The following is a 26,237-nucleotide window of genomic DNA, read 5'->3' as shown; positions in this document are numbered from 1 at the left end:
TGTCTACCCATCCATTTTCGATGTTTTCTCACAAGCTTCTGCTGGGTGTAAGGTGTATTGGCAGCAGATGGGTAACAACCACAAGGTCTGGCTAGGAAAATGATGGTGAAGCTGTTCAACTGGGTTTGGGGTACTATGTAAGAGGCATGAAAAATGGGGCTGGGAAGGAAGGTGGAGTCCAGTTCGTGTCATCCTAGAGTATCAACTCTTGAAACTAGATTTAGTTGAACATGGGACAGGGCTAGGACATTGTATTATCATCTAGGCTGAGGAGAAAAGAACTCTTCTGGAGGAAGCTAATGTCTCTGGAGTGAGTGGATTAGAACCAGGGCCTGTTCAGTGCCTCTAGGTCTTAGAGAGTGGTATGAGGTTGCAACATAAGAAAGGTGAAGTCGGTTGGTGTTGTGTCCCAACAAGGCCTCAGAGCAGGCTCTGCTCCACAGGAAGACTTCCTCCAGACATGCGCTTCTTACTCACTTTTACAGACTTTTATTGATACATTTTAAGTATATAGCTCAGTAAAATTTCAAGTCATGCAAACACACACACACACACACACACACACACACACACACACAATGTTGAGAGGATGTCACGATGCCAATATGTGAGAAACTCTTAGCACAGAGCTTGTAGCAGTGATGGCTCACACACATTAGTTATAATTACTGCTTTTATAATTTTGCGTTTTTATCCTGGCTTCGTCATTTACTGTGGGTCAATGGACAAAATGCTTCAGCTCTATCTCCTTAATTCTAAATGAGATAATGTTAATAGTATCTTGGTTGTAGGCTTGTTGTGAGAATTAAAAGATATAAAATAGGCTAAGTGCTTAAATTAGTGGCAGGCTTAGGGTTAGCACTCAGAACACATTGGCTATCATCCATTGCACTATTATTATCACCATGTCATCAATCATCGTCACCATCACACCATTATATTCAACTTCCCCACTATAATCTTCCTCATCACTACCATCATCATCTGCCTCTAATCCCCATCCTCACCACCTCATCATTACCATCATCCTCACCATCACTGCGAGCATCATCACCATCACCACCATCATCATCATCACCACCACCATGGCCACCATGAGCCTCCTCTCATCCCCACCAGTCTCATCATCACTGTCTTGGCCATCAAGATACTCAGAATATGCAACCTATCAAAACTATTTTTATAGACTAACCCTAAAAGTACCATTCAAAGGTCCCAATCTTAACTGCCACTTTTCCTGTCCCTACATTAACTGCACTAGTAAATCCTTTCAGTAAAATGCTATTAAAACAAAACACTCCAGTTCCTTTAAAATGATGCATTATGCAGTAAAATAAGTCCTTGGCAGGAAGCCGTGCTTGGCTCTGGTTCCATTCCCCTCTGCTCCTTCTCTTTGAAGAGCAGATCATGCCTCCTCTTGGGTCTCAGTTTGTTCATCCAGTAAAGAATGATGAGGGCGCAGGCCCGTCTGTGAGGATCCTGCAGGGTACAATTCTTTCCTTGAAATGTCAAGTCTCAACAGTTCACTGGTGACTACTTAATAGTATTCTTGCCCTCCCTCCCAGGGGGATATCTGGACGAGTCAATGAGCTAAAGTCTGCAAAGCGCCAGATGCCATTGTTCAGAGGAGAAAAAAAGCAATAGGTTCATTGAGAAGAGCACTTATTCCAACATTTTCGCAGGTAATTATGCTACTGTTTCTAAATCTATAAAGGCAGTACAATGTCTGCAGGCCACATTACAATCATTGAAAAGAGGTGGCAGGGACCAGTGGCACTGCTCCCTCTGACATTTAGGATAGTTGCTTCAAAGGTAAACCATTCTTTCCAAATTCCAGTTCTGGGTCTGGCTTTAGAGTGCGTCCCACACTCAACTGAGAACAGTGAAAATGCTGCCAGCTTAAGATCCTCACAGTTGTCCCTGTCTCCCTGCCCACCACAGCCAAAGATCAAAACAAACACATCCACCCCCAGGGCTGACACACTTCCTTCCAGAAAGGGGGCCGACATTTACAGAGCCCCTGCCCTGCCAGGCACTCTGCCAGGGCTTTCCACATGAGATCCCATTAAACACATTTTTTGCTTATATTCTAAGCTGAGGCCAAAAATAATATGCCCATGATATCTAATTTAGTCACTTTTGACATAGGGGCTATTAACAGAGTTTTTGATAAGATATCTGAAGATTGATCAGGTTAAGGTATTCTTCTGAGATTACATAGCTAATATAAAGCAAGATCTGGAACCACGTGCAGAGATAATGAGCGCCTCATTATCAAATAGCCAAACTGGCTCTCTCTGCCCAAGTTATCTTCTCAGCTATTTCCCTTGATCACGATGCCTGGTCCCACTGGTTTTATAGTGCCACTAGCACTGGATTTGTACGCAGGAGGACTGATGACCAGGCTAACCACAGACCAGCCACATTACAATGCAACAGGGACATAGCAGGTCACACAAGAGATAACATCCTTGTTTTCTGGGATATTTATTCCAGGGAGAATGCCAGTTCAGGGGGAATGCCAGTGCAGTTCAGTTCTACTCTGAAGTTGTTTACTGAAATGCTTCTGTAATGGCTCAGTTCTCCATGTTTAAAATAAGAAAACAGACTACCTCCTCCCTTCTTGAGTACTTACTTTAGAGAACTTGTCACTGAAAGTTCTTTCTCTGCTTCCTCAAAATGTATGTAAATCCCTTTGAGAGCTAAATAAGTTTCTTGCCTCATATAAGACCAAGGAACTCAGGAATGAATTTTGCAGGGTCTGGGAACCATCTCTTTGTAATACAATCAGCAAGAAAAATAATGACTTTTCTACCAGTTCTTGTAGAAGGTAGGAGACTACTTCGGGCAGGTGCTGGACTCAGTGGTTTAAAACGACCTCCTATCATAAATATTGAAAGCATTTACTTTTCCTCTAGATAAAGCCAATTAGCTAAAGCAGATATTCATGCCAGTGACCAGATGAATCTAAGGTAAACACATACTACAAACAGTGCTGATGAGTTCTTTCTTTTGGACTAGTCACTGCTCATCCTGAGACTGAAGCCTGGGTGACCACATCTACTTGGTGGTGCAAGAGTCAGGCTTCTTTCTGACCTTGCAGTCTCTTAGCAGATTGCCTGAGCTGCGCATCCCTTTCTGGTTTAATGCTCATTCATTATTAAAATTGCTTTTCTTCATTTCTACCTTTGTGGAGAGGTTTCTGGCTTGGAAGACAATTTTGGTCTACTCTTCATCATGTTTAATTATAGACTAATATAAATATGAATTATAAAAATATGATAATTTTCAAATTGCAGTTTCAAGTTTTTTAAAGGTGACTTTTGTGCCAAGGGCTATACTAAGGGTTTTGGCCCTGTAACACTGCTGGAAAGTTGATTCTCTCAGGTAGTTTAAAAACTGTTGAGGAGCCGAGCACGGTGGTGGATACCTGTAATCCTACTACTTAGGAGGCAGAGACAAAAGGAGCACAGGTTTAAGAACAGCCTCAGAAACTTAGTGAGACTGTCAGCAACTTAGCAAGATCCTGTTTCAAAAAGGGAAGGAGGACTATCAAAGGTAGAATGCCTGAGTTCAATACTCAGAACCAACCAAAGAAACAAACAAAATCCCTGTTGAGGAAAGGGCCTTAAGTTTTCCAATTAATAAGTCTCTGCTACTCTCAGGACAAGTCCTGCCTCTGAATGTTGCAGGCTGGGTTATTTTTTTTCCCATGGATGCCTGGAAAATCACTACCTAATTCCACACAATGCAACCTAAAATCACACCTCCTCCAGGTGGCCTCTCCAGGTTTTCCTTTGTCCTATGCAACTTATTTTCTGAGTGTCATTTACTCTTCTGCTGAGACTCTGTTAGCTGCTATTAAACCAAGTGGGTCAAGGGCTATGACATGAAGTCTACTAACAGCCACGTGTATCCAGTGCTTCCTACATGCTCAACATTGTAAACGCGTTCTTGTTCAGTCCTCAATTTTTCTTTGTGTACTAGAATACCAATTTTTTATACATGAAGAACTTAAGATTCAGAGAAGTCAGATAAATGCCCAAGTCCTCTAATGACCAAGTGGATTCATTCCACTAATAAGAGGCAAGTGGGAGGAGGAATACCAGCTTCCTAAGCCCAGCCTTAAGCCTACTGTTTTGAGAGCTTGTACTCTCAGCCTGATTTTCCTGAGTGTTTACCCACTATCTTCTTTCTTCTCTATCCCAGCAACAAGCCTTGGAATGCATGACCCAAATCTGACCTTTCTCTGTACCTCCTGACTTGAGAGAAAACCGTTTAAGGGGTTTTCAGTTTTTCCGGACTAAGGCATCTGTGCATGGGAGAGATGCCTGCTCCTAAAGAGGGCAGGCTTCTGGGCAAGTACGAGTTACTGTGTGTCCTTTCTGGAAGGTTCAATGGAAACAAGTATTATCTCTGCCTCTCCAGAATTATCCAGAACTTCCAAGTGAAGATTCTTCAGCTCATTAGGATGTCTCCAGGCCCACCACAGACTCCCTTCAGACCCCATTACATGGCTGGTTAATATGCAACAAGAAGAAAATAAGACATTTTTCATAATGGACATTATAATTACATCCAATACGAGGGAGGTTTTGACATCTAACTGAGAAAACACATGCTCCTGGGGTCATGGTTGGGCTTACCATCTTGGTCCTCTCTCCTCTTTATGGGTCACAGTCATTATAGCAGCTGCAATCTCCAAGTCATGTCCCTTAAGGTCAATGCTCTATGCAGTTTCCAAACCCTAGACTGGAGATCCATTTTGGACTCAGGCATTAACTTTCCCAACTCCAGCCCCTAAAGGGAGTAGCTATAAATCTCCAAATTAAACCTTGGTGAATCTGCTTCCCAGATACTGAAATCACAGCTGCAGACTAATGAACCAACCCCTTTTTGGAAAGGTACATGGCCAGTGGACACTGGAGGCCTTCAGTGACAGAAACGATGTTAACAGGGATCCTAAGGATCCTGTCATTGGATTCCTTTTCAGTTTACAAGTTTTTAGGTTACAAATTCATCTTTGTGTTTGTGAGCTCAGCTGAGGTGCTATGCCATAAGTTGCACTGAACACAGATTGATATGGGATAGATAAATAGCAAAGAAACTGGCTTGGGTTTGAAACCAAGAACCAAGATGCAGGCCTGTGAATATTCAAAAGAGGCATTGACCACCCTCTAATTCATTTCCCAATAGTAATTGGCGATGGAGGAAGCTTTTGACAAGGCATCATCACAGCCAGCAGAGACTAAAGCTTAGTGCCCCGTTGGGAGCTGTCCTAGGTGCTGATGGTGGTATTATTACTAGAAGTATAATAGGGCACTAAGGAGAGTGGGTCCTCAGCTATATTACCTGCTGATTTTGTTGCTGACATTTAATCTCGCTAAACCTGACTTAATGGAGGAGCTAGAATGTCTGCCAAGCCCTCGCAGAAGTAAGGTAGCAATGGTTAAAAGCAGGGCTTGGTGGCTAAGGAGAAGTCGCTGGGGGCATGGCCTTGGGGATTATATAGTTTGCCCTTCCTCTACCCTCCTGCTGCTGGCCGCCAAGACGTGAGGGTGAAGTGTATCCCTCTCCTTCTCTCCACTTCTGCTGCTATTCTCTGAGCTCCACAGACCTGGCCTGACATGGACTGAGCCTCTACATCTTCAAAATCTGTGAGAAAATAAATCTTCCTTCTGGTAAGTTGTATGGTTAGTTGTTTGTATTACAGAAGTGACAGTATTGACTGAGGCAGTTAAGCTTTCTCATCTGTAACATGGGCCCTCTACCTCGGGTGACTCTGCTGAGCATCTCAAGTGACAATCAGGGAAAGAAGGTTACCTGAGCCTTCAGACACTCAGTACACAGCAAGTGCCAAACCATGAGGCTTACTGATGATTCCAAAGACATCTCAAGGTCACCATCAGCTCCCAAGTGGAGGAGCAAGAACTCTGTATTTCAGATGCAACATTAAGTTTTATTCTTTTTCTGGCTGGAAGTTTTGTTTGGCTTTCTCATTATATTTAAAAGAGCAAGCACTCCCTTGAAGTAAATTACAGAGAAACAAGAATAAGCCATTATCCCCAAACATCAGCACTTCATGCAAGCTAGAGCCAATAGAGAAACTAGTCCATTTTTAGGGGAGGAAACTCATCTGTATGGTTGATTTGTTTTTGTTTTTCTGAATAAAGAAGAACCCTTAGTAAAGGCTAAGTCCAGCAGCCAGCAGGCTGACAGTAAAGGTTGCATAAGGATCCACTGAAATCACAGACCCACAAAATTCTTGAGGGGGGAGTTGAGCCTCGAAAAATGATCCTGGGGTGAAGGGCAATAGATAGTGAACAGCATAGATGTTTGATGGTGCTCTACTTTCATGGTGTCTCTCCATCTAAAATCTCTTGTTCCATTTACGCTAAGACCTGCTGTCTGCAGTTTTCAAAGCACAGGTCTTGGCTATGTCAAAACTCCAAATCTCTAGAAAGTCTATGGTTCACAAATAATAAACATCTTACGCTGCCAGCCACATCCTCAGATACCTGGATATCTCTCATATTGATCCACCACATGACTGGCTGTGGTTATAAGTTTTTGTTTGCATGCTTACTTGCTTTTAATAATAATAATAATAATAATAATAATAATAATAATAATTTCTTCAACATTATTTTCTAGGCAAGTGAAGCACTTACCTTTGGTAGCAAACACCTCAGTAATCAGGATAAATAACATTCCATTACAGTATTTTAAAAAGTCAAAATTCATTCAAAAGAATCTAAAATGAGCAAAATATTTAAAGACAAATACAGGATTTTAACAACCTAGGACGAGGTAAATGTGATGGAGGAAATTCAGTGGAATGGAAAGTATATCCTCCCTTCATTGTAAGTTTTCCTGTTTTGTTTCCAGTCTACCCAATGCATTAATTTTTAACTAAACATGTCATGGTAAATTATTACTTGTCTTGGTTACTGGTTCTTGGCTTCCCCTGACATTTTCTGTCCAAGTATTTACTCTAATTCTGGCCCTGCAGCAGGCTGTGATCCCAGAGGCTGAAAGAGCAATGGTGGTCATCATTTTCCCGCACTGTACCAGGCATTTCACCTGCCCTGTCACCATGGTGAGACTGCATGACTACTGCTCTTGGAAATTCCCTAGTTAATTAAAAAAAAGAGAAGCAGTAAGGCTAGCTAACTCTCCCCAGGCTACAGAGCACCTGACCTTTCTCTGCTAGAAACAGCTTCACACGGCCTCACCTGTCAGATAAAGCATGCTACCTGCAGTCGGGATACAGGAAGGGGGGGGGGCACACTCATTCCTGAGTGTTGGGGTGTATGGTTTGAAGTGGCATGAGGGCCACCAGGCACCTTGGAGCACCCATAGGTGAGCATCAATGACAGGGAGGCACAAGAGTAGGAGGAATAGGAGTTCTTTCCCCTCTTGACCCCATGCTAACACTCATGCAGTATCTTTCTAGAGCTCAACTCCATCACCGACAGCAGCCTAGACAAGCACAGCCCAAGAACACCTGTTTAGACACCCAGAGAGTGCTTTCTGCTCATCCTGAGGTTGACATCATCCCTCATTCTTCCTGGAAACCTCCTGACTTGGTGAATTCAGAGCAACCTACTGGATTTAAACAGGAGCCTTGCCATTCATGAGAGGACAGCAGCACTCGCCTGCTTTTGTGAAGCACTTTCCTAATATTTGTAAATGAGTTTCAAGTTTTTTGTGAATTCTATTATTCATTTCTAAGCTATCTCTGAAGCTGTTTGTATTCTTATCACTAGGAGGCCATGATTTGGGTGTCTGATCCTAAAGTTTATGTCTTAACTAATAAGTACCATACATTCCAATATTTTTGCACCTTTCATGAATTGCAATAACACTCAGTTCAACAAGAAATTGAGGTCTACAGTTGCACTGACCTGACCAGATCAAGGTCACAAGGAAACTGAATTAGAAAACCTGGGACATGGGTTTTCTGATATTAATACCAATATTCCCCTTTTCACTGGGCATTAATCTTCCTTAAGCTAAGAGAAATAATTTGGGCAGAATTATCACATGTAGATATTTATTAAAAATCACTGACCTGTGGTCCAGCTGTTCCTGGGGGCCCTGGGAGGCCTTGCGGTCCAGCATCTCCCTACAGCAAGGATAAAAAGGAAAATAAATTAAGAATGAGTTTACAGAGTCTATGCCCAGAACTATGACCGGGTTATCAGATCTGTACATCTGTTCACTGATTTCTCACTGAGATTTCCCAGTGGCCAACCCTGCCTGAAGCACATATGAGCCAAGGGTGTAGACACAATGGTGGTGCTGACTGTTGCTGCTCAGCCTTGATTATCACCACTACTGATGTGATTGGTTGTTATGACAACCAGCGACCAAGGCGGCTCAATTCCCTCCTCCTATATTTACACTGAGTAGCCCCTATTTGTACCATGGTTGATTTATGTGGCCAATAGTATATGGCAGAATTGATGTTGTGTGATTTGGTGATCACAGTGTAAAAATGACAGGCACTGGGATCTGTCAGGAGGTCGAGTGAGAGGAAATGGGGCCTCCTGCCAATGGCCAGTGAGGACCCAAGCACATAGCCAATAGCCACGAAGTGAGATGCCTGGCAGGAGACTCCTTGCCAGGCAGATCCTGAGATGGCTGCCACATAGGGCCCAGGAGAGACTCAGAACCAGAACACCCTCAGTAAAGCCACTCCTTGATTCCTGCCCCCAGACACCGTGAGGCAGTGAAGGTCTGTTTCTGAGCAAACGTATAATAAAATGACAGATTAGTGGTACACTGGAGAAGAGGAGGTCTGCAGCAATGGGGAGAGAGTCTCAGTGTTGCAGTACCTCGTTTGTGTGTGTGTGTGTACTTTACATATGAGTGCATGCATAACTATACACACTCGGCAGGTGCTTTGTGATTATCTTCCTTAATCTGTTATTTCTGGATTGTTAACTTCTGGCTAAAAAGGAGCTGCCCAGGGTGGGATGGGGTTTTCAGCCACCTGGCAAGTGCAGTAAGTAGTTCTGAACATCAGAATTGCTGGAGTTGTTATGGTTGTTGGGTTATAAGACATGATGCACATCTCATCCCTGGAAAATGTGATGTGTATGATCTGTGATGAAGATTCATAAGAAAATTTTACCTAAAATACCCCTAAGTGATGTGAATATTTCATCCAGGGAGCCATTGTCAATCTGATGATTTTCTAAAGTGAAGACTCCTGATCCACCCCCAAACCTAATTCCATCTTAATGAACTAAATGATATTAGATGTTGATTAAAAGTGTGCCAGGGGAAAGACCCATAACAAGAATGTAAAAACACACAAACATGACTGATGATATTCTTAGCTGCATCGATCTTAGGATTGTCTCCTTGCGGGATTCCAGAGCACATGGAGGAATTTCTGGGATTCTGGCACACACATGCAAAAGCACTAGCATAGCTGGATTAGTGGAGGGAGAATGGTGCTGTTTAAGGTCCAGAAATGTGAATAAAAGTCAATTTCAATCTGCATTTTTATCTGTCCCTCGTAGGACAAATGCAAATCACGTAAGAGAGATTTAATGCTCCCTTATGAAAATAAAAGGAAACCTCCCTTTCCTAACCCTTTTTTTTTTTTGGAATGCTCACTTTTTGAAAACTTATTGTGAATTCTTTCTTTAAAATATAAACAAGTCATCTTAAAATATAAATAGGGATTTTGCTAACTCTGTAATCCAGGAACGTCTTCCTCAAAGACCTGAGATCTATCTTTTTGGACTACATCAGCAAGGAAAATGATCACTCTATCTTCAAATTTCTGTGGGATGGTAAGAACCTCTCCCCAAGGTACAAAACTACCTCCTGCCATAAAGATGGGAGGAGTTAATATTTCTTTTTGCATTAGGCCAATTAGGTGATACAGATGGCCATTCTTGGTACTAGAAAAATCTAGGGTAAACATGTGTGACAATTGGTACCACTTGGTCCTCTTTCTTTAGTACTAGTTACTGCTCATCCTGAGAACATACATGCAATTGGTGGATGCTCTGCTTAGCTAAATACAATAGTGAAGTTTCTCTCTGACACTGCAATCTCTGAGCAGATTGCATCTGATGATACTCACATCTAATCTAATTCTTGTTTTCTTTCACTTCTATCTTTGTGGAGAATTTTTCCGAGTTGGTAGAATATTTTTTGTTTCAAGTATATTACAACTTCTAAACCTCAATTCTTCCCCAAACACACCATGAGCTCCAGGAAAACAGGGTTTCAGTCATTTTCTTCCAGCCTTCCTTTGTGTCATCATGTTGACTAACATATAGGACATATTTAATAGGGTTTCAAAAACAGGTGATGACAATGGAATTAATGGACAAATGGATATAAGGATGGGTGATGGTAGGAGGGAAGGATTGCTGGTGGATGGGTGGAAGAATGAAGGGAAGGAGTGATGATGGACATATTGTAGATGGAAGTAAGGATGGATGATGAGAGGAAGGACAAAAGGAAGGAAGAAAGGAAGGATAATACATGGTGAATGGAAGGAAGGATGGATGGATTGCTGGGCTGATAAAGTGATTTACAAAAGGATGGATGTTGGATAGATGATGTTATATAAATGGAGAAATTAATGGAAGGATAGACGGATGGATAGTGGATGGCTAGTAGATGGATGTGTCTATGGATCTTAAGATCTTAGTGGCTAGTTTGGAATAAATATTTAAGGTTGGTGAATGGAAAGAGATTAGTCAAATAAATGGGCAAAATTGTCTAAGCATCATGTATTACAATGTCATCATGAGAATTTTATGACAGACTTGCAGAAGCCTACTTCCGACCATTTCCATAGTTCCTTTCCCTTGACCCAGTGCTCAAACCTGAATCCTTTTAGAGGCATGAGCACCAGTGTTGGTGTCTCAAGAATAGTTTTACTACAATAACAAACACCAACTTTCCTTATCTCCTTACCTTTTTCCCTTCTGTGCCTTCTCTCCCTGGCTTTCCTGGGAGGCCTTTGTCTCCCTTAAAACCTGGCAGGCCAGGGAGGCCTGGGGGACCAGGAGGGCAATCATTGCATATGTCCTGAGAAAGAAGAGAAAACATGAATAAATATTTTCAAGGAAAAGTGGGCCTGGTTCCTGTCTTTCTAGATGGGATTTTATTTTTAAATGCCAACAAAAATGGAAAAGCAAATAGGTGGTGGACTGAGTCATCACGCAGATACTGTTGTCTAAAAAGCTTACATTTCAGTGCTAATATGTCTGGGTTATTGGAAGTGCAGCCCAAGAAAATTATGCCAAAAATTACCCAATCACAGAAAATTAAGGGTCATATGTTTGCCTCTCATATGTGGAAGCTAGAAAGTAATCAAGATACAGGAGTGATTTTAGATGAAGGAAAAGCCTTAATGGAGTGATGAATAGGGTATAGTAAGGGTGGTGGTAAGGAACACTTGGTGAAGGAAACACTTCCATTGATGATGTGCATATCTATAAAATTACTAATGCCAATCTCAGTAACAGGTGTGGGGAAAAGGGAAGTGAGTGAATAGCCAGCCAGGTAGAAGTTCATCAAGTGCTACGTGCCCATACGTCTCTATCACACTGATAGCGTTCATATTTGATGAGCACAGGCTAAGGTAACAGCATTCCTCTCCATGGTCTCTAATTTCAGACTGTGAAGCTTTTCATCACAGAAGCAACTCTGAATAGCTCATCCTCCTTTTACCTGCTTAACACCTATTTATTCTTAGAAGATTTGTTAGAAGGCTCTTTCTCCAAGAAGTCTCCCCAATAGCTTCAGGATGGGCATGGGCTCTTCATCATACTCCCATGGTCCTCAGGAGTTCCCAAAATTCACACACACACACACACACACACACACACACACACACATCTCACACTGCTGAAGTGGTCTGTTTATACCTCCATTCTCTCCAATTAGGCAAAAAGAAAATGTGAGCTCTCATATCACAGAGGTAGAATCATCTTAACTCTGTACAATTTATAACAAGTTCTCTGCCAAAGTGTGTGAATTCAATAATGAACCATATGACTGACCCAGACACCAACCAACTGACAGACCAACTTTGTATCTTGTACTATCTACCTTGACTGGATGATCTGAGGAGCCGATTGTTTTGTTTTTGTGTGTGTGTGGTGGGGGAGAGGGATGAAGAGTGCTAATTACTGGAGTATATAAATTAAGGGTAAATGAAATAAGATGAAGAAAACTGGTTGCTGTTTATTGTTTGAAACAATAAATAAAGCAAAGATAAAATCACCTGTTTCTAGGATTTCTCTTATAGTACTTAAAATTTATATACAGCAATGAAATGGTACAACAACGAATGGGTGGGTGGGTGGATGGATGGGAGGATGGATGGATGGATGGATGGATGGATGGATGGATGGATGAACAGTTGGGAGGATGCATGGGTGGATGGACAGATGAAAGGATAATTGATGGATGGAAATAATGAAGGTATTAAGGAAGAGATTGGTGGGTGGGAGGATGGATGGTGGAAGGACAGATGAGTAGATAGATAATGGATGGATAGGTAAATGGATAGATGGACAATTGGTAATTGAAAGTGTGGATAGATGGGTGGATGGATAAATGGATGGATAAACATATGGACACTCAGTTAAATGGATGAATGGATAGACAGGAATGAAGATAGCCTGATGACAGCAAGGATTCTGGATACTGAGATATTGCTGGACTTAGAGTGAAAAGTGGTAATGGGAACATGGAAACCATTCTCAGCAGTGCTATTCATAGTATCAAGAGTTAGAGCTGGGCGTAGTGGCACACACTTGTAATCCCCGCGGTGGGAGGCGGGGACAGGAGGATCACGCAGGTTCAAAGCCAGCCACGCTGGCTTAAGAGACCCTGTTTCCAAATAAAATTTTAAAAAATATGTCTGGGAGTGTAGCCCAGAGGCAGAAGGGTTCCATTCTGAGTCCCACCAAAAGAAGAAAGAAAGAAAGAAAGAGTATCTGAGAAATACAAAAGCTTAATATTTTATCATTCCTTTTAACTATAGACTATGAAAGATAATTTTTCTTTTTTTTTTGTGGTGGTACTGGGGTTCCTGGAAACCCAGCTCCCTTCGGGCTACACTATCAGAACTATTTTATATATTTTTTTAATTTGGAAACAGGGTCTCTTTTTTATTTATTTTTTATTGGTGCACTGTATTCATACATCATAGTGGGATACAAACTTTTGTAGACATACATTCACACATCGCCCAGTCAGCCCCCACCCAATCCCCACCCTATTCCCTCCCCATCCCTCCTTCCCATGCTTGGCTTACTGGTTCACATCTAGTATTATAGCACTTTATCCAAAATTAAAAATGATAATTTCACATAACAGTCTCATTTGTCTGATACCAAGCTTTTGATGACTTAAAGATAACATTTCAATATTACTTTTTGCTTTCTTTCTTACCAGAGAATATTTTTTTCTATTTTTTAGGTGAAACTATCATATATTTATATATTTATTTTTCAGAAAAAAAACTCTATCCTAATATGGAATATGGACTCTAGATACCCAAAACGATCTTGAAAAAGAAGAAAGCTAGAAGATATATATTTTCTGATTTCAAACCATATAAAGCTACAATAATTGAAACAGTGTAGTACTATTCTAAAGGCAGATATATAAACCATTGGAGTTAAATAAAAGCCTAGAGCTAAATTCTTCCCTATATTGTCAAGTTATTTTTGACAAGGTTTCCACGAACATTTGGTGGAGGAAATAATAATATTTTAACTAAATATTGTTGAAAAATAATACTTACATGGAAAAGAATAAAATTGGACCCCTACCTAATCCCATATACAAATATTAACTCAAAATAGATAAAAGACCTAAATATAAATCTTAAGACTATAAATTTTTAAAAGAAAATCTGGGTCATAAAACCTCACAACATTGAAATTGGCAGTGATTTCTTGGATATGATTTCAATGGCACAGGCAACAGAAGAGTATACAAACTCCCTAAAAAATAAAAAAAATATTATATATCCAAAGACAATGTAAACAGAGTTAAAAGTTACTAATAGAATGGGATAAAATATTTCCAAATCCTATATCTGATGGTATATTAATATTCCAACTAGACATCCTAAAAATTAACAATAATAAAGGCAAACAATACAATTTAGAGGTAGGTAAAAGACTAACATAAATAATGACTCTCCACAGATAACCAATCTTAGTTGTCTGTTGGATGGAAAATCTTGTTTCTCTGGTTCTGGTGTGTGTTACCTATTTCTTCTTTGTAGTTAATCTCTTTGAGTATTTTCTCTAGCACTGGTTTTGAAGACATAAATTCCTTCAGTTTCTGTTTGTCATGGAAGCTTCTTATTTCTCCATCTAATTTGATAGAAAGTTTTGCTGGGTAGGAAATTTTTGGCTGGAAGTTGTTTTCTTTCAGAGTTTGGAATATGTTACTCCAAGCCCTTCTGGCTCTCATGACTTGGTTTGGGAAGTCTGGAGTGATTCTAATTGGTTTGCCTCTGAATGTCACTTGGTCCTTTGTTTTTATTGCCCTTAAGATTCTCTGCTTGGCTTCCACATTGGTCATTTTGACAATTATGTAGCGTGGGGATCCTCTTCTCCGATCCTGTCTAAAGGGAGTTCTATAAGTTTCCTGGACCTGTGTATCAACCTCTTGCTCTATGTTTGGAAAATTTTCTGCTATTACTTCCTTGAAGAGATTGTTGATCCCTTTGGTTTCACTTTCTTTTCCCTCCTCTATTCCAATTTTTCTTAGGTTAGCTCTCTTAAAATGGGCCCATATTTCTTCAATGTCAGATTCCTGCTGTCGGATATTTTTTTCTAGATTAGAAACTATGCATTCATTTTTGGAATGATCATCTTCTAAGAACGAGATTCTGTTCTCCATGTGGTCTAATCGGTTGTTCATGATTTGAATTGAGGCCTTTACTTCATTAATTACATCCTTTATCTCTTTTTTGCTCTCTCTGAGTTCTTTTCGAAGCACCTCTATTATTTCTACAGTTATTTTCCTGATTTGATCTTCTAGAAATCTCTGATTTTGTTTTATCGGGTTCTGATGTTATGTGGTTGTGGGCATTCATTGCTCCAGTGTTATTCCTCTTTCCCATGATTTCAGAAGTTTGTGCCTTCTCTGGGTTCTTCCCTTGGGTCACTATGACTTCGCTTAAGGTGCTCTGGATCTCGAGTCTGTAGTATCTCTGACCCCACTACTCCTTTACTGGGTTGTATCACAGAGTCTCCGACCCAGGGAGTCGATAGAGGCTGCTTTAGACTATGGGGGGTGCCAGGTTGCACGTTCTCCTATGGTGTGATATCTCTGCCACCGCCACTTCCCCACTGGGTCAAGTCCCAGAGAGTACAGTACTGGGATTTCTCCTCTGTGGCCCACAATTTGACTCACTGTTCTTGAGTACGCAGATGTAGCTGTATTGGACTCGGTGAATTCACTGCTGCTGCCGCCGGTGGCAATATGGAGCCACTGCCACGCCCTCGGCCATGAGTTTGGCGTATTTTTTCTTCTCTGGTTTTGAGTTCCACTCTGAGTCCCTGCAGCGTGTGCTGAGCTCAGCCACTGGGAGCTTTAGATGCTCCCTGTGCTGAAAGATCCCTCCTAGCTGTTCTGCAGCGGCTCACCTCGGCTTGCTGTAGCTGTCCGGCGAATTCGCCGCTGCCGCCGGCAGTATGGCGCTGCTGTCGCGTCCTCAGGTGTGAGGCCGGTGTATCTCCTCTGTGGCTCTGAGCTCTGTTTTCAGTCCGCTTTCTCTCTGGAGCCTGGTGATTTTTTTGTTTCTCTGGTGATGGTGTTTTCTGGCTATTAAAGGCACTGATTTTGTGGTAATGGAGACTGGTTGTTAGCGGGGCTCTTAAGCCCCACTTTTCTCGGTCACCATATTCCCGTGGAAACAGGGTCTCTTAATCCAGCGAAGCTAGCTCTGAACCAGTGTAATCCTCCTGTCTCTGCCTCCCAAGCATGGGGACTACAAGCATGCAACACCACTGCCAGCGAAAGATCATTTTTGAAGACAAGATCTGTCAGCAGCCCCATATGAGGTCGCTGCAATCACATACTGACCCAGTTCAAGATTTCAATGGCTTAGAGACCCATCCTTCCCACAGTCCTACTGATGCTCTTTTTGTCTCCTTAGCCACTGAGACGCCCAGTTGGTCTTGAATCTTCATACCTTCTTCCAAGGACACTTTACACTTTCTCTGAATTCCTTGAAATTGCACAGGGTCCTGTTTCAACCAGGTAAACGTGTCCATACCCCACTGAATCTTCTAATCATTTGGAACCAGGGCTTCATCTCTGAGCCTGTCTCCTTATATGTAGCATGGAGATCACAAAGTCTTGTGATAAATTAGATAATGTAAAATTCTTAACACAATGCCTAGCACACAGTAAAATCACAGGGCATTTTATCTGCCACATGTGCCATTATGGTTTCTGTTATTTTTTTTTTTTACTTTCTAAACTGTCTTGCTCTACTCAAAGATTAAATGTCCTGGATCATCAATCTTAGCTTCAAAAATTTGGCTAAGTTAACTCATGGAACTCATTCAGTCTGAGTCTACTTCCTTATCTGTGAACAAGGATCATTCTCCCACATTAGGAAACTTGAAATTCTTTTGAGTATGTGATATTCAGGATGGAACCCAATGGTCTTCTACCTCTAGTCTATACTCCCAAACCTATTTTTATATTTTATTTGGAAACAGTGTCTCAGTAAGTTGCTGAAAGTCTTACTAAGTAGCTGAGGCTGGCTCTGAACCTGTGCAATCCTCCTGTCTAAGCCTCCCAAATACTGGGATTACAAGTGTGTGCCACCACACCCAATTCTGTTGAAATTTTAAAGTTTAAATGTATAAATAAATAAATAATAAAAAATAATATATGAAAAGTTCATAGAATGGTTCAGTGTTCACTGTGTGTAATCTATAAATGTAATTTTTCTTCTGCATTTTCCCTCCCTTTTGTCTGAAATATATTCAGCAAAGTCGGCTCACTGTGTCATTGTATGTGGTATTGTTTTCAGTGTAGCATAGCCTACCAAGTCAATGCAAGATAAAATGGTGGCCATACGAAGAAATATTACAATCTTTGCTATGCAGAAAGAACAATAGTTGCTTCTGGGAGTAGAAATAATCTTTAGATTATCTCATTCAACCTTTTACTGGATATTTGAATCTTCATTACAATACTACTACCCAGGACTGTGTAGCCACATCTTGGAATTTCTAGATGACAAGCAGGGAATTTACTATCTGCCTATTTTTCAACAGAGATGTGCAGGAAGTTCTGGCTCGTGCAGAGGTATAATATGATAGTGGAGAGGTTGTGTGCAAAGCCTCTAGAGTTGGTCATACTTGGTCTGAATCTTGGGCCTGCCACTACTAGCTTCATGGAATTGTACAAGCCACTTACCTCCCTGTGCCTCAGCCTCCTCATCTGTAAAATCCAGACATCATCAGAACATGACCCCAGTGCTATTTGTGGGGATCAGATAAAAAAATATTTATGCAAGGGAGTTTCCTAATGGAGACATCCTCCCTGGGCACAGAGCCAATTATGGAAGTCCATTTAACAGAGACTCTTAGAAGATGAATTTGCTGCCTAGGCAGTTTTCCAACAATCAGAATGAGATATGTGAAGCTTTAAAACCCTGAGGCAGAGTTAAATATTCTGTAATAAAAGATGCCTTCCAACAGCAGAGGCTCTTACCACAAGTCACCTCCATTAGACCTGCTGGCTTGGAACTACAGTAGCCATTCAACAGCAGCTGACTATGAAAACAGGGAGCTAAAGACAGCTCTTCACACCTGATCCTACCACCCAAGCCCAGGTGAGTGTCCACAAGTCTCTATGCGGACGTCTCCATGAGATCAAGGAGTGTCTGTATCACCCCAATGCAGGTGCTCAACGCCCCTCTGCGGTTTCCGCTGCTCAGGTGGACACTGCTATGTCCTTCATCCATTGGAGAACACTAACTGTCTGCTGTTGCTGTGATGCATGATGCTTACTTCTCACAGCATGCACTCCCATTATTATTGGCATAAAGACTGAGACATCTTTAGACTGAGATCTCTGGAAGGAAGGGGCTGATGCAAACACTGTTCTTTACAGAATTATTATGAAAAATGTTCTAGGTTAATAACAGCCTTTGACAAACATGGATTGAATCAATAGATAATGATTTTTTGCCGTGTACTTGACAGTGGGGGAAAAACTCTCTTGTCAATAAAAATCAATAATTACTGTGCCACTAATCATTTTAAAATAAAATGTTTCATTTTTTATTAAGGCGTCTCAATGGATAGAGGACAAAAGCCCTGGGCTAATGAGAAGGCTTTTGTATTCTTTTGTTTTGCTCCCTTGATATTATGCATGAACTAGGGGGTTTCTGACATTATCTAATGTTTTCCAGAACATAAGAAATGAGAAAAGGGCCCCTGACATGAAGTCCAGTGTCACGCTTCACCCAAAGTTAGGACAAAACATTGAAGAAGACACAGTGAAGGGTCTCCCACAGGCTGTGGCCAGCTGTTCCTCCTGTGATGTGGGTTTTCCCCTCATCCTCTCCTGTACAGTTTTTTTCAGATCTTCACCGGGTACAACCTGAGGCCTTGGCCAGCAATTAGGCACCGGGCACTCTGGCCTTTATGTACCACTCCATGTGCTGACCTGCCCTATGCCAGAAGAGCTATGCTCAACCTCTCAGGGCCTTTACCTCTTGCAGGGAGAACAAGCATAGTTCTGAAAACTAGACAGGTCTGCAACAAATCTGAACTTGTTCTGGCTTAAGGCCCACTAGCTGGCTTCCCTGCCCTGAACCTGGACTTCTGGCTTTGAGCTACCAGGATCCATAAACCAGCTGCTTGGTTCCACCTTATGCCCTTTTCAGAATGCAAGCATTCCTGCATGGACTTCAAGCTGGCCTTTGATCCTTGTGGACTGAATCCTATTCCCAGAAGAGTCTCTTCTACTTTATTCATTGACCCGCAGTGTCTCAACTTTCTTATATGCAAGATAAGAACATGAATAGAATCTACCGCAGAGAATATGGAAACTGAATAAGATATGCAAGTCAAGCATTTAGCACAACACTTTCCAGAACTTTCTGGCTATATTGACATGGACCCATAAGGGAACCACCAGCCACAGGTAGGTATCATGTATTTGGAAGGTGACTAGTATGAACAAGGGCTTAGAAGTTTAATTGTACTTTTTATTTTTTGTACTGGAAATTAAACCCAAGAGGCATTCTGTCTCTGAGATACAACCCCAGCATTTTTTACTTTGAAACAGTCTCCTTAAGTTGCTGAGACTGGCCTTGAAACTGATCCTTCTGTCTGTGAACCTGTGATGTTCTGTCCCAAGAACTGTGAATACAGGCATGTACCACCATACCTAGCTGATTTTAATTTAATTTCAATAGACGCATGTGGCCAGTGGAAGCCATATTAGATAGCATAGATTCATCATCAGGCAGACAGTCAATTCTCAAAAAGTGTTGCTGCTATTATTATTAATATTACCAAATATTAGTTCAAAGAATTATTGAGATCTCTAATTCCCCATCACCATTGTCAATACACATGCACATTTATTGTATGCATTTACCTTAACCAAGAGGTTTATGTCCCCTGGAGACAATACTGAAGAAGATCCCTGTCAAAGTAAAAATAAATGAGAACATACATACACACATACACACAGCATGCTCCATGCATCTTTAGAACAGAATGGCCTTCACAGTGTAAGCTGTAACTCATATGATGTTGGAACGTGCATAGAACACAGCAGCCCATGCAATGCCCCAAACCCAGGAGCCACCAAAAGAAGACTCTGCCCTGCCAATCAGAATGGCTGCAGTTTTTTCTAGTCACCAGGCCCCTTCAATGGCCCCTTCTCCTCTCCTGGTGGTCATCCTCATCGAAACTGTCTGCAAGAATCGGACTGTCGTCAATTTCCCAGAACTGCTGCTCAAAGTCATTCACAGCCCAGTATCCTAGTATGAATTTAAACCAATGCTTCAGCTCTCACAGCTGAAACAGCATTTTAACTTCATCTGTTATCATGGGCTGAAAGTCTTTAGTTCTGAAGAGGAGATTTCAGAAATCAGGAGTAACTACAAAACCTCTGATGACATGTAAGAAGTAGCAGATAACTGAGTTTATACTCAACCCCACTGTGAGTTGGAGTGTGACCTTTCATGATCATGGCCAATTCAAGATAGGTTGAGGTCTCAGTTTATTTGTTGGTGCAGGAGACCCAAGGCTGGCAGCATGGTGGACAGAAATAAAAGGTAACTGTTACAAGAAAGAAGGGACTCTTAGGTAAGAATTATAGGTTGGAGCTACTTTTTAAACTTCAAACTGTGCAATGCAAAGCAGTGCCAGAGGACCCTTTTTCTGGATACCAGGCTGCATGCATTTCCCTGTGGTATGGGGAGTCAGTGCCATAGTTAAACATTTGGCAGGTGATTCCTTCTGAAAAAGTTCAATTGCTGGTGTATGAATTAATGAGTCATCTGTAATCTTGGAGAGTTTGAAATTAAAACAAATTCTCCGGCCATTTTCTGTCTTGACCCCAGAAGAGAGTTGTCCCATCTTGCAACCCACAAACAACCTGACAGTAGGAACATAATTTGCAGAATGAGGTAGCTAAAGTGGCTAGAAATGTGTTCATGTTGTACTTAGATGTTCAATCAACTTTCTGGGCTGCTCTGAGAAGGCGCTACCCAAGAGAGACTGGGGTTGGGGAAACCCAATCCTGGATTTGTGGAAGAAATTATGAGCAGAAATACAAGAACCCACTCAAGAAAGGCCAGTGACTCCTAATTATAGGAGTAAGGCTATCTAGAGAAAGGCCAACTATTGCAATAGTGATTTAATAAAAATTTAATTTTAGAATGGAAAGTTTTTATCTTGAAGTCTTACACATTTCTCTGAGACAGTTATAATAATAGGGGGCCCAAGTTGTTCTGCTTGGGGTATTTTTATGCTGCCAACATTGCATGACCTGGAATGTTTCTATGCTGTCGTTTGAGCTATTTGTTAGCGCCATTAGAGATGTGACATAACTGGGAGAGTGAGGAGTGGGTTCAAATCCAGTGGAAACTTGGAGACGATTTTGCTAAGGCCATATTGCAACCAACTTCCATAAACCTCCCAAGGTAGGTCTCAGGAAGGTATGCAGGAATAGGTCTGCAAGGGTGCAGTGGCTTAGGACAAGTGGCTCTAGATGCTAAGCAGGTGTTCATTCCTGCCTCCTCAGAGGTGGCCACATAGATTGTGATTAGACCCAATAGATTAAGAGAATAAATGGTGGGAAGTTTGGGGGTGTGGGAGCTCAATTACATGAGCCCGAGCCCTTTCTCTGTCTTCTCAGTAGTTGACACTCAACTTGCTCCTGGAGCTGTGTAGGCAAAATCTAACCTCTCTTCCCATTCAGGTGTTCAACAATAGGCATAGAGCTTGAAGCCCCAAAGTGGGGAGGGAGACCCAGGAGCTGTCCTGGGAGCTGCGCTGGCTTTGGGTTTGTGCCAGGCACATCTGATCTTTCTTAATCTCAGAATATATGAATATATGGGATGTCCTATCTGTCCAGTGTCTCTCTTTACCTGGTATCTTTTCTTGGATCAAGGCAGAGTCTCAACACTAACAAGGTGATTAATGGTTGGGGTTTAGGGCCATGCAGTAGCAGACTGAACTCTGCAGAAGTTGAAGGCTGAATAGTTGAGGTCAGCTGTGTGTGTACCTCTGTTCTTATGACCAACTCCCAATGAAAACTCTCTACATCAAGGCTTGCAAGACCTCAAGCATGGAGATACATGCTGTGGCTAGGAGACTTGAGTGCCATCTGTGGGATCCCAAAGAAGGACACAGCAAAAAGTGTGATCTCTCCTGGACTCCTTCTTAGGCTCCTTTTCCTCTGTGACTAACAAATATCTCACTGGGATAAGCCATAGGCATGAGCATAACCATTTTCCAAGCTTTGTGGAAAGCTAGATGGTTCTACTAGCAAATCACTGGCACTGAGCATGGTCTTGAGGACTCCAGACAAAATTATGGCCCTGGTCAGTGACTCTTAGGGAAACCCTAAGAGTCACTGGCCATCCTTAGAACCATTTGGGAGGGATATGATTCATGAATTTAAAGGTAGTCCAAAGTAGATTTCTCTCTATCTCCATATTTTTCTCAGTATATTTCTTCTCTCTGATTATATCTCCATCTCCTTCTCCTCTCTGAACTATCTTTTTATGTCTGTTTTTGTGTCTCTCTATATCTAGCCTTCATCTCTGACTTCCTCTGTGTCTGTCTCTCTTGCCTATATCCCTGTCTCTATGGCTCTGTCTCTGTGGCTTTTTCTTTCTCTCTCTGTATCTCTCTGTCCTATAGAAAACAGCAGAGAAACATCCATGGTGGACCACATTGTCTTCTGACTTAATCCTCTTTGCAGGAGGTGCTGAGGTCTAGATGTGGCACATGTCATCTGAACTGTCATCTGAGTTCTCCCTGTCCCCTATGTCCTGGGCTTTCCCTGAGATGACAATATGGCTTCTGTGGGGCTTGTCTGGCTGCTATAAACCTGACTCCACAAAAGAGAGGAGGTGAGTGAGCACATTACTCCAACCTCCAACAGGAATATGCTCATCCATTCATGAAGTCTTTAGGTTCAGAGCCTTCTAGACATCCAGGATCCATGCTCTGGTCTCTGCTGTACCCACCAACTCAGGGAAGAGAGGGAAGGTTGTCTGAGCTTATAGGACTGCTATGCCTTGCGTCCTTATCTGAAACCTATAGCAAGTGGGCTAATGAAAGAAAAGCTACCTCTTAAATACATCCCAAGGTGAAGCTTCTTCCAGGTTAGAATCTTGGTTCTAAAGTGAAACTGTGGGCTCATGCCTGAGGCCTGTCTGGGGCAGGAATCCATTAGGACTTCCCCATCTTGGTGGCTCCTGTCTCTTCCATCCTAAAGAGCATCTTTCCATCAACTAACTCCTCTCAGTTGCATAGCCACTTCTCCACCCACCCAGGCCTGCTTATCCTCATGGTTTCTCCTCTGGTCTGGTCCATGGCCTGGTTATCTGGCTTATCCTTTGGGAATTTCTAGCATCAGTAACTCACACAGAAGAAAAGTCTAAAAGCGAAGGTGCTAAACGTTGGGAAAGCCTGAGGGAGTCTGGCTGCACTCCAGCCCCACTGCAGAGAACCCGGAGCCCAGGGACCTCCACCTCTGTTCAACTTTTCCCACTTCTACTGTTCTCACGAGACACAAGCCTGTCACTCAGAACAGTGCAAGAGGATTTCCCAGCCATGGGGTAGGAAAGGGTGAGTTGGTCATTCTTTAGCATGTTGCTATGGTCCCTTTATCATCCTCAGATCCACTTTCTATTTTCCATTCTGTTCCATGGCTGGACCCTAGAAATGTCTCCCAGGGTGTGCTTGCCTGCTGGCCATGGCTGTGCAGGGCCATTGGGAAGTACGGTCAGGACATGGGAGGCTGAGAGGTGTGCCCTCAGACACAGACTTATTTTCTGCTAAGGATTTGAATCCACAGCTCCAGCTCATATCCCCTGCCCAGCTCTCACTGGCTCTGAACATAGGTAAAACTGAGGCAACAGCCCTCCATCAGGACTTATCTCTGGGTCTTACAACATTTCATACTATTCCCTCTGCCCAGGTTTTGTAAAAAGTCTCCTTGTTAATGGCTCTTGAACTATATGGGCTGTGCTTTATTTCTCCCGGGAGCCCTTGCTGATGGTCAGCATTCATCCAGAGCTGTAAGATGACATACTGGTTTTCCAGGAGGCCCTCTTTCTCCTGGATTTCCTGGTGCACCCTAAGAGATAAAAGGAAGAAAGTGTTAACTGCGATACACATATAATCCTGATCTATTATGCCTAGACCCTCTATCCACCTCTGTATCTACCCTGTGAAACTTGATGGGAAAAACAAATCATCTATGAAGAGAATAGTAGTCCTACTACAACCCTGTCCTAAATGCAAAACTAAAACCAGCTCATGCACACAAAGCATGTATGCACAAGCACACATACACACAATGACCTATACAAACCTATCTTGCACCTTCAAAATGGTTTTTCCAAACACAGGCAGGGTTATTAGCTTTGAAAAGGAGGGTACTTCCATGGTATTGGCTCTTAGAACATAAAATTGAGAGGGGAGCAGCTGAATTTGAACATTTGAAGACAAGAAGTAGGAGGTAACTTTCCTTAAGAATTAAAATCACAATACTATAGCAATACATGTATACCTATGTTTATAGCTGCACAGTTCACAATAACTCAATTATAGAACCAACCAGCTGTCTATATATACATGAATGGATAAAGGAAATGTGGTATATACACATAATGGAATTTTACTCAGCCATAAAGAACAAATTTATGTCATTTACAGAAAAACGGATGGAACTGGAGAATAGCATGATAAGTGAAAACAACCAGTCTCAGAAAGTCAAGATTTGCATGTTTTCTCTCATATGTGGAAACTACAGAGAGAAGAAGGGATATGAGGGGCTTTTCCATTTTTTAAATTTATATTGTTTCATTGGTACATTGTAATTATGCATCATGGTAAGGGTCAGACTTACAGAAACACACATGCCCACAGCACTCACTGTGTGTTTCCCTCAGGGTTCCTTCCCTGTCCCCCCAAAGAGAATATTTACAGTGATACAGATAACTTCATGAGTGAACAAAGAATTATTGGAATAGTTTCCAGTTTGGGATTTTTCTTTTCTCCTCCCCACCTCCCTCTCTGAGGCCCTCCATTCCACTTAAACAATGTGAAGAGAGACCTCTAGAGTAGGAGGTGGTTACAGAAGGGTGTTAGGTATGGGAATATGGAGGGTTAAAAAGAAAGCAGTTTGAATAATGCTACAGCAATATGTGAAGATATTACAACCACTTTCATTACTGTGCACAGAAAAGGAGGAGATATGGGGGGAAAGACACCAAGACCGTGTGCATTTATGCTATTCATCACACTGGGCCTCACACTGTGATGCATGATTGCAATGCACTAATAAAATAATTTTAGAAAAGCAAATATTTTTAAATAAAGACCCTGGGTTTTCTGGAAATCCTTGACTGAGCTACAAAGCTGGATATATGGTCTGGGGAGGATACGGTAGATAGTAGGCTTTAGGGGGGTAAATCTATGAACCTTGATGAAATATATGGTATTTATCTTTACTTACATCTTGGCCAGGTGGTCCCTGGGGGCCTGGGAATCCAGGTAAGCCTCGAGATCCCTGATTAAAAAAAAAGAGAAGAGACGCCCAAAATGTAAGCAAATAAGGTGGGAGTCAACTCTTGTTACACAAACACCTATTGCTATGAAAAATTTGAGATAATGTACCCAACACACTCAGCTTACTCAATTCACTGTGCTCTTTGTAGGTGGGCATGTTCTATACACAGAAAGGATTCTCAGGAAAACCTATAGTCTGAGCCTGAACCTTAGGCCCCTTATAGGTCCCTCGCTTCAGTGGAAGGGACAGCACTTAGGGTGACCCAGACCTGGATCAAATCCTAGCACTCTTCTTGTACATTCTACTGATAACCAGCCTTGGAGGTTGTTAATTGGTTAAATAAGTTTCCATGTTTAAAGACCAGAATAATGCTCTCCTCATACATTACATTTACTATGTAATGTGGGGGGTCTACTCGGGATTGAACCCAGGGTCATTCTACCTCTGAGCTACACCTCCAGCTCTATTTTATTTTGAAACAGGGCTTCACCAAGTTGCATATTTCCTTGCTAAACTGCGGAGGCTGGCCTCAAGCCCAAACCTGTGATCCTCTTATGTCACCCTCCCAAGTACCAAGATTACAGGCATGCCACCAGCATGCCCCTCTATTTACAACTTTTAAAAGAAAGCCAATTCTATTCTGTTGACTATTTCTGAACAAATCAGAGGATTGTATAGATATATTTTATTATGAATGGTATTTCCTAGGAGACTTTTCTATAAATACATCTACAAGTGAAAACCAGCTCTTTCTACTGGCGTGTATCAGAATTACCCCTGCTGGAGAACTAACACTACCACTTCTGGTACCTTCACAGCCCAGCCCTCCTCTCGCACGCACCTCTCCATCTACAATCCTGCCGTGCTAGAAATTTCATGCCTATGAATTTTTTCATCTCAATTTTTTCATCTGCAAAAATTAGCACAAAGACTCT

General features: G+C 41.9%; 1 protein-coding gene across 1 annotated transcript in view; it reads right to left on the bottom strand.

Annotated features, from left to right (window-relative positions):
• The window catches only part of COL22A1 (collagen type XXII alpha 1 chain), a gene marked incomplete at both ends in the record, with an annotated part of 240,887 nt that overhangs the window by 54,709 nt on the left and 159,941 nt on the right, over positions 1–26,237 (bottom strand). The window contains 5 exons of the mRNA XM_080694710.1: positions 8,075–8,128; positions 10,951–11,064; positions 19,642–19,689; positions 23,821–23,865; positions 25,249–25,302. Coding sequence (XP_080550836.1) covers positions 8,075–8,128; positions 10,951–11,064; positions 19,642–19,689; positions 23,821–23,865; positions 25,249–25,302 — 315 coding nt within the window. The remainder of the gene's footprint in view (positions 1–8,074; positions 8,129–10,950; positions 11,065–19,641; positions 19,690–23,820; positions 23,866–25,248; positions 25,303–26,237) is intronic.

The sequence above is a fragment of the Muscardinus avellanarius genome (genome assembly GCF_963383645.1).
Source record: "Muscardinus avellanarius genome assembly, chromosome: 4".
In the NCBI taxonomy this organism is placed as follows: domain Eukaryota; kingdom Metazoa; phylum Chordata; class Mammalia; order Rodentia; family Gliridae; genus Muscardinus; species Muscardinus avellanarius.
The sequence above is the reverse complement of the archived record's forward strand: the minus strand, read 5'-3'. Positions and strand labels throughout refer to the sequence as shown.